Genomic DNA, 9,812 nt, shown 5'->3' on the forward strand with positions numbered 1-9,812 from the left:
CCACAACTTCGAAAACTATCACATAATGATCTCGTGACTACATCTCTGGAGATCTACTGATAGTTCAAAAAGATATTAGCCAGTTTGGTGGACCATGAGTTCTGTAAAAGACAGCTTTTCAAGGTTTTTCTTGTAATACTTGCCTAGAAGAAGCTGCAAGCATCTGCCTCTCCATGTGCTTTCATTCGGTGGGGAGAAGCTTCTAAAGTGGAGCTTAGTCATACCCTGCACAAACACTGAAGGTGCAGCTTGCTATGTACACTTTGCCCTCACCCAAAAAAGACCCCATTCTTGGTGAATTTTCAGGGCAGTTCAAAAGGGATGAGAGTGTCCATCCTTTGTGGCAATCAGTGTCCATTCTCCCCACCTCCCCCTATTCATACTGCTGCCAAATAGCTGGGGAAAGGAGAATTCCAATCATTCCTCTCCCATGCCCAACTAGTTGCTTTTTGAGGGCAATGCAGGGGTGGCTCAACATTGACTGGGCAGGTGGCCAGGGTCTCACTCCAAATTTCTGAGGATGGAGAGGAACAAGCCACCTAGGGGTCAATGAGAAGGCTCCCTCTGCCACCCACCTTCATTGCCTTGTCACTAAATCAGGTTGGCAATATAGTAGCATATCTTTTGCGAGGAGAGGAATGAAGAAACGGTGGCAATGGAATATCGGAACCTACATAATCATGTGCTTCAAAGTGTTGTCAAAGAATATATCAGCCCCTCTGAAAACATGTTTTGTGCCAAAAATGTCTAGCCTGAAATCTTAAATGCAATCCAGTCTGAGTCATCTGTCTACACAAACAGCAGGGTATTCTCTACACAATCTCTTTCCTGAAACATTGGTGTATTATCTGCTTGCAATACAGCCATGTAAAGATTGTGCCTCATTGGAAGCCATTTGTACATAGCAACTGATTCTATTGACCTTCAAGCTGCGGCTGCTTCTAGGTACTGTATTAATTGATCAGTTGTCACAATACTTAAGATGTTTGTTGAAGATGTGCACAGAGCCATGGTGACCTCTAATTTATATTTCAACACCAGGACTGCCACATGTAAGTCACCAGCTCTCCTTCTTCCACCTACCATGATGCAGAGGTTCTGCTACCCAGTAGCTGAACTATTTGCTATTGCAGATGAAAAAGTAAGCTGTGCAGCTGGACATTTTAGGCAGTTAGCTGAGAAGCTGCAGCTCAGCTTTTTGCTTGCAAGGCAATCTGGGATGGGAGATTCCAAGTGCTCTGTCGTCTTCAGAGGACCACAACCACCACTAACTTTTTCCAGCTATTGCTATGGTAGAGGAAGTACCAGTTGTGAAGTTGGAAGGTTGATTCCTTCAACAACACCTTGTTTGATGCCATTCAGGTGAACGTGTCAAAAGCCTTCATTGGCATGCCTTGTGCTGAGGCAAGGTGGAATCTCACTGTGGCTCTGGAGTTGTCTTTGTTCCCTTCCACATGCAGGACACATGTTCTTGGAGTTATTGTTTGTACAGTAGGCACACATGGTTTAGCAGTCCCTTTCCAGGGACAGAGGAAACAGCCTAAGACGATGTCTTCTGTTGCAGGGGATTCACTCACCTACCATCAGGGACGTCCGTTTTCCACGAAGGATAGAGACAATGATGTTGCTGTTACAAACTGTGCCATGTCATACAAAGGAGCCTGGTGGTATAAGAACTGCCACCGGACTAACCTCAATGGCAAGTATGGCGAGTCTCGACATAGCCAGGTAAGGGCTCAACTCAGAGCTGCTTACAACTGTTCAGGCCTTTTGCTTATGAAGAGATCTCTTCTGTGAGTCTGTTACCTCATTAAAAAGGGGACTGGGGCATTGCAATCACTAGGACTGTAAACTGGGAAGTGCCTCAGCTAAACCTCACTTCACTCAGGAACTGACTGGGTTGTTTTAGGGAAGCTGCTGTTTTTTGCAGAGTCCCACCTCCAGCTGCAGAATGAAAATAAGGTACTGGTCACTTGCCTCTTGTGACAAACATGTGATAGGTCCAATTAAAAGCCAGCAAACTGTCAATTACTGAGGTATAGTATTATATCTGTAGTACCAAGCAGTGCCATTTTGGTCTTCTGCACCCAAATATCTTAGATGTGTCTGCTAGATGATTTTTGGGGCCCTTGGTGATAGCTTTGCACATGAACTTCTCTCCTTGCGCCTTTTAAAAAGAAATGGCAACTGTGGGAGGAGCAGGACTATAACACACAGTGATAAGAAATCGCAAAGAAATTTGCATAAATAGAGGGGGCTTTAGTTTAGTAATGTATCCATTACCTAATCTTTTTAATGAATATTAATTCGTGTACACATGTATCTTTTGCTTTCCTACAGCAAACATTCATTTGTTTCTTTAAAGTTTTGTGGAAGTAAGCATGCAGAAATAAAACTGCATCTAGTTGAAAAATCCGTAGAAACATGCTTTGGGTGATGAGAATAATGCATTAGACTGTATATTAAGAAATGTGGTTACAATATATACATTGGTAAGAGCATGTATTAAAACATTCCTACATTTCCACGTAAGAACCAAAAGAAATCTCACAGTTCAGTGCAAAACTTGGGATAGGAAAAGAATGTGTGCCCTGATCTTATAAAGGAATGAAATGGCCTGAATTCCACTGTTGTAAAGAAAATCTCATCTCATATTGTCTTTTCTTCAATGCTCAAGTTTTCTGTTTACCAAGAGTTTTTCATAAATGGGAGTCATTCAAAATACAATCCCTTTACATCCAGCATGAATTACAAATTCTTTTTATTATCTAAAGTCTTTCATCACCTCATTCTTCTCAATGTGTAAACTATTCAAGTATGTAAAATGCTTCCAACACTCTAACACTATATATTAGTTCCAAGCATTATCACTGTAAGCAGATCCCCATTTTAAACAGTCTCCTTAAAAAAATTCAACCAGTATGTCATTTTCCCTGCTATCTTGTTGTTCTTTGTTTTGTTTTGTTTTGTTTTGTTTTGTTATGCTACTCAAATAATTAGAAGTATACTTTGCAAATGACTTTATTTATTTATTTAATTTATTTATATCCTGCCTATCTAGCCAACTCAGGACCACTCTAGGCGGCTAACAATCAGCAAATAATAAAAGTATACATGTATAAAACTTTGTTTCATCCATAGGGCATTAACTGGTATCACTGGAAAGGACATGAGTTCTCTGTACCTTTTGTGGAAATGAAGATGCGGCCCTACAACCATCGCAATGCCTTGGGAAGGAAACGGCGGTCCACGCAGCTGTAAAGTGGCCAGAATCCCTCTGGACAAGGATTTCTTTTCTATTGTTTGCTTGCATTTTATAATATGAAAAGGAAAGTATGAGAATAATCCAGAGGTAGCAGCCTGCTCTATACAGAGTGGCTGGGGGAAGCCATGATGCCCTGAGAGCTGGCTCACTTTTGGTAAGTGAACCACCTTAATGCTTTGCTGTCATTCCTAGTGACTTACTGAGTTCCTGTCCAGCCCCATTTTCATACATGATACATTATGTTTGGTTACTTAATTTTTTTTTCCTGAAGCTGTTAGACAATGGCTTCATTGAAGGTTTCCTTCTTAACCCGGTTTCCGTTGTAGGCGCTTCATTTCATATGCCAGCCTGCCCTGCCCTGCCCTGCCAGAGGACTCTAAGGGTACCGCCAGAGCTACTGTTGCTCATGCTACTGCCAAGCAATGTTCTCATGCTGAGCCCTGCCAATTCAGCCTATGCCCATCAGCCAGGAAGGTGATTACAAGTCTAGGTACTTGTGGAAACTATTTTTAGGAGCCTCACGAGCCTATTTGTTTTTAACCCTGGCATTTGGTCACCTTCAACACGTGTCAAGTGGGACCACTCCATCCTTCCTGAGCCAAAAAACATTCACACTCTCTTCCAAATGGAGACCATCCCAGGTCACTTTCACAAGAACAGAGCTGATTACTCATATAGAAGTTGTTCAGGGAGTAAAGCCCTCTCTCCTAATTTACTATCAACACATGGTATTTTACAGGCATTCCAAAATACATTTTTCACATACCCTTATTTCTGATTAGCAAGCACGTTTATATGATTTAAACTTTGCTTCTGAAAGAGGAGCTTAACTGAGAAACAGACTCTTTAAAGAGTCCTCATCTGTATTCCTGAAGAGTTCCTTTATGGAAATACTTCAAAATGTGGTGACATCTACCTATCTAGGAAGCAACTCTGTGTAGCAGTTGCTCCAAAATGAATAGATAACAAGATGGGAAGCAAAGACCGATTTGATCCTTAGCTGGGGAGAAATAAAGAGTACATGCCTGGAAATGAAATGTGAAAAGTGCAGAAGCATCAACTTAGCACCTGACCTGATCACCTCATCTTTGTTTGAACACAACCTTTGGAGGAATGATTTTTAAAGAAATAAACCTGCATGGAGCTGTCCCACCTCAGACAGAGACTTAAAAGAATCATGCAATTAAATGTTGTCCCATCGAGCTATGCCTTTTTCACCATTCTAGAAGTCACACCATAAGCCCAGACATCCCAGAAAAGTTTGTATAAACTACAACATAATAATATCCTTGGTGCATCCAAGGGGCAGTTTGTTCCTATTTGAAAATGATTTACCATAAAGGTCAAATTTGTAGAGTGATCCATCATTAGTTAGATGGGGAACAATTTGATTAAAGTTGAATAGGTGTCTCTATTTGTGATAGCTGGCTAGGTAGACCAGTGAGTTGAATGAATACAGAGCGAGAAGTTGAGAGTTCGATTCCCCACTGTGCCACCCAAGGGAAGAGTCAGCCTGTGTGGCCTTTAGCAAGCTGCATAGTCCCAGAAGAAGGCAGTGAATGGTAAATGACTAGTGTCATAAAAGTACCATTTAGGTAGAAGACCCTGAAAAGAGCTGCCCTAAGTTGGACCTGACTTGACAGCACATGATTTTTAATTATGTGACATTTAGAAATCAAAGAACAGAACTTGAAGTTATTTTGGTTGTCAAAAATCTCTCATTCAGTAGTGGATAAAATGAGCTATGAAGAGGCTGAAGAGCATATTGAAGGTTTCCTTATTTTCCTCTGTCAGTAAAATGTTTCTAGCAGACATGAGAGGAAGAGCAGAGCTGTAAGTTGAAAACTCCTAAGGTATGTCACAACACAAACTTTTCTCACATCCAGGATTCTGTAGATGAACTTGCTCTCTTTGGTGATGGGACTCCAGGCTTTAACCACGGGATACCTTTGAAATTTTATATCACACACATAGAAATAATACCTCACTCTTCCCTGTAACATTAACATGCTTTCAGCTCTAGTTACAGGCTTCCTCTAGCATGTGTTTCTGGTTTCGCTATTTAGCAGCAGCATAAAAGAAACAATGACCAATACCAGCCATTAGAAAAGTCACACATACATTGTGAGGCGAAGTCAGATTCAACAGTTGGCCAGTGCAAAGCTGCCACCCTGTGGGGAGATCAGGAAATTGATTTTCCAATGCCTTCCATTTTTTCTTGGCTTCAGACAAGTGTACACTATACCACAGCCTTGCATCCAAACAACATTTCAGTAAGGTTAAGAACCTGAGAGTTCTCCAGCACAGAAGGTAACTTCTGCACAATACTAATTATGTGCTATATTTCAATTTACGGCAACTCTCCCAGTGTTTTTAGGTACAAAGGCTCAGAGCAGTGGTTTTTCCATTTATAAATATCCTTTAATATAGACACCAGTTCTGTATTTCCCCATTTATCAGCATGGAAAAACAACTCCACATGGAAGAAATTATGAAAAGAAGTTTAGCTGCTATAAAAAGAAGAATGGGCAGTCTACTCTGTAGATTTTTGCTGTGATGTAGATGCATTATTCTAATTCTTATTGTTCTTTAATTTAGTTACATCCTTCTCTTCTATGTTTGAAGTACTCAGAGAAATATCAGCATCCTTGGCTAATCATCTCACCCATCCTACAGTTAGGGTAGCCAAAATGTAAATCAGGACAAAACTCCTGCATTTTGAACTGTTTATAATTAGACTTGCTGAGGTCCTATTGTCTGCCGTTGTAGGAATCCTGTCTTCTTTTGTATCTGGCCAGTTCATCAGCCATTCTCTTCCCATAGTACCTGTAGACACACTTTCCTATTATCACAAATAAGGCAGGCATGAGAACATATTTGTTGAGATAACAACTCCTCTACCAGCAGAAGAACATGTTTTTAAAAGAAAAGGTTATACATATACTTTAAAAAGTTAGCATTAAAGTCAGAAAGATTACATACATCACTACATTACATTACATCACTATTTAGAAAATACCATCTATCTGATGGGTCCTGTAAAGTCACAAACAGGATTATGGATTCAAAGTCTTTCTGTTAAGCCCTTCATGCTTTGCCAGTGGAATTCCATCTAGTACCAACACATATTTTATTCTTCAGTTTGCTGGTTGAGCTCTACCATATATTGCATTGATTGTTGTTACATGGAATTCCATGCATAACCCTATTACCAAAAGAGACATTGGAACATTCTATCAATGAAATGTATTATGTCACAACAAATTAAGTGTGCTGTCCCTTTAAGAATAATCTGGGTTTACAACCACTACCTTCTTCCCTTGCATTAGAAGAAAGCTGGTCTGTACTTTTAGAATCCTGACAGAGGCAACAATATAACACTGCTAAGGGAACCTATTATCTTCGTAATACATGTGGAGTCTGAATTGGTAGTCAGAATTCAGCAGAGTGAAGGCAGAAAACAAGAGGAACTCAACCTGTTTGTTTTTCATATAGAACATGGTACAGTAGTTTCAGGTCATTTGCCTCTCATGGAGATGGAAACATTTCATGAGTCACAAATAGGTTGGAGACCTACATCTTGTAAAGGGCCCTTTTTCTGAATGTTCCTTTTTATAGTCAATATTTACTCCTACCTGACAGGCATTCCCTAGAAACAACCAGAACCACCTGCAAGAGTGGTGCCAACCACACACTTGTGTTTTCTCAGAAAACAGTCTCCATAACTGTGGTGTACTTCCTCAGATGAGTGGCTCACTGATTCAGGGAGCATTAATTAAGTATCTATTTATCTCTAAACACTTTGTAGACACAGAGTTGTTTCATTCATATTGGTTACCTGTTCTTTAAACTGCAGTAAAGTTCAAACATACAGCTGCGCACTGTTATCCACAGGATCAGTATCCACTGATTCATTTATCCATGATCTGAAAGTACTAAAAATATTAGAAGAAAAAAAAATCCAGGGGAAAAAAACTATTTTTACATGTATTACCAGAACTGGCCATTAGAGTGAACCAGAAACTGTGCTATGAATGCTTCTTAGTGATGACTCTCTGGTGCCTCTAGTGCCCAATTATGGTAATGCATGTGAAAATAATGTTTTCTGCTTTTTATTGTTGTTAACTTTTACCATGCTATCTATATAGTGTTCATTGTTATCCATGGTATTCAGTATCTGCAGGGGAGCTTGGTAACAATCTCCAGTGGATATGGAGCTCCTACTGCAATTAACTCAAAATGTTGCAGTCACCTGAAATTTAAAAGCTAGGATCCTGAAAAGACCATGTGAATGGTGTACAAAACACTTAAGTGTGCATTGCTCAAAATATGCTTCTATGCCTCATGGAATTCCACTCTGAAGAAGTCCTATGCTGAAAAGAGCAAGGATTTCAGACTGTCTGTTTACTGAAATTCCCAGTGTGTTCAAGGGGGCTCATAAGGAAACACGTTGATGCCTGAAGCATCAGAAATTTATTGTAGTATATAAACTAAGCTCTTTTCACAATAAAAACCCTACCCCCAAAATAAGGCCTAGTTAAGTGAAACCCCGCCCTCCTCCATTGTGCAGCAACCAGAAGATGACATGACTGTAAAATAAAACATCCCCCGAAAATAAGCTCTAATGCATTTTTGGAGCAAAAATTAATATAAGACCCTGTCTTATTTTTGGGAAAACATGGTAATAACAGTGACAAATGTCAGTGTTCCAGAATTGTCCCCAGAAAATGTGAGAAACATACTAAATGGAAATCCCCCCAGAGCCTCAAAATGAATCTTCCTTTATTTCAAAATGTTCTATTTTGAACTGAAGTCTAAGATACAGCCACAAGGCCAATATATGTGGATGAATTATTGCTTAAAAAAAAAAAAAGGCTGAAGCTAGCCATCCCTTTTTGTGTGTGCAAATCAAAGTGAATGAACTCTAAATGCATATTTCTGTGTGCTGTGGAGGAGTACAAACAGTGTGACTGTTATTTCTTGAAGTGAGCTCCACATTGGCAGAAGGGCTTCTGTACTCTTTTTATCTGGTGGTAGTTGTTTGGATGTTGAGTCATGGCAACTGGACTCCTTAGATACTGTACAATCTGTCTCTTATTTATCATGCTGCCCTTTCATCTGTCCCCAAAAAGATCAGAAACACACACACACACACACACACAAAAACCCCACTGTTAACGACCCATGACAATGGGTGGAGAAGAACTGCAGAAGTGGGATTTTCACTCACTCCCAGTCCTTTGTCCTTCTAAGAAGCCTGTTCAGACCAGGGAAAGGTGAAACCAATATGGAGGCTATATCGAGGGTGTCCTACCAACTCTCCTCAGGCTGAGAAGCTACTTGGATGAGTAGGGAAACGTTTCAACCTAATAAGAAAGAAGCCCAGTTTCCATGACTCAACTTCCAGATCACCTCACCTGGATGACTGAGAATTTTCACAGATCTAGTGGTAGTTATGTGGATTAATGAATCCGAAGACAGAAATTAATTAAATTTCAGTTATGTTGGTTAAAAACTATACTGTCCAATTCTGTATCTTTCAACTTCCTAAAAGGTAAAACGGGGCCAAAAATGGTTAAAACAGAAGATATTCTTTCCAATGGAAGGGAACCCCCTGTGATAGACTACTGTGGTATCAGAATTCACTGGGAATGCTGAAAACGGCACACTCTGTGTGTCATGTCCCTGCCTGGGGCATTTTGCCCTCCTGGTCCTGCCCAGGGATATAACTAGGTGCTCTGCTGATTATTTCCATTAACTGTTCAACCCAAAAGTGCCTGTGGCACTCTAATAATACTGCCTAAAGGCTGACAGATATGATACATTTGGTTCAGACATTGATGTATCAGGTTGGGATGGGAGGAAGCTGAGAACAGACAAGACCAGATATTGCTGAGAAGACTGAACTGCATACCAATTCCTAAACTTGGCCTAGTGTCGCTGTTGCTTTGTCAGAAGGATGACTCAAAAAGATTTTTAACACTCAGAACCCCTCCTTTATATGTGCATTATTCTGGAACTGTGCTTATTATTTGATAGAAGAAACAACTGAGGTGACAACTGCCTCTGAGAGATTCTGATAAACTAAAATCTTACCACGAAACAGAACAAGGGAGAGAGAGAGGGAGAGAGAAGGAAGGAAGGAAGGAAAGCAACTGTCCTCCCGATGATCCCGTAATGGAACCATAGCTCAGAGAATGGGATATACGCTTGTTAACCGTTGTTAACTAGTATTTTTAGTCCTGATTGCTCTTAGACTCTGTATAGTTCCTTTTTTAATGCATTTTCTATACGTTAATAAAAGATTCCAAAGGAGAAGCCTCTCTGTGTGTGTTTGAGACTGGCGCGCGCTAGCTATGAGAGGCCCCCTGCCAAGGTTTCAGAGAGAACAGAAGTGAGTGCTACTCCTTCCCCAAGGCCTATTCAACAGTTGCAGCAGGATCCAGGAAAGGCACCTGTTAGTTTCCCAATTCTCTACATACAATACTCTGGCCACCTACAGCACTCTTCATGGGAGTCCTACCCTCAAGAAACAGTATGGGAACAC

The 9,812-nt window shown here is 40.4% G+C and overlaps 1 protein-coding gene across 10 annotated transcripts in view; it reads left to right on the plus strand.

The window, feature by feature from the left end:
* The window catches only part of TNR (tenascin R), a 618,967-nt gene extending 609,384 nt beyond the window's left edge, over positions 1–9,583 (plus strand). For all 10 annotated transcript variants that reach the window (XM_072998215.2, XM_072998216.2, XM_072998217.2 and 7 more), the window contains 2 exons: positions 1,565–1,728; positions 3,142–9,583. In XM_072998215.2, coding sequence (XP_072854316.2) covers positions 1,565–1,728; positions 3,142–3,261 — 284 coding nt within the window. In that variant the 3' untranslated portion in view covers positions 3,262–9,583. The remainder of the gene's footprint in view (positions 1–1,564; positions 1,729–3,141) is intronic.
* Positions 9,584–9,812: the final 229 nt, after the last annotated feature.

The sequence above is a fragment of the Pogona vitticeps genome, chromosome 4 (assembly GCF_051106095.1).
Source record: "Pogona vitticeps strain Pit_001003342236 chromosome 4, PviZW2.1, whole genome shotgun sequence".
Lineage (NCBI taxonomy): Eukaryota > Metazoa > Chordata > Lepidosauria > Squamata > Agamidae > Pogona > Pogona vitticeps.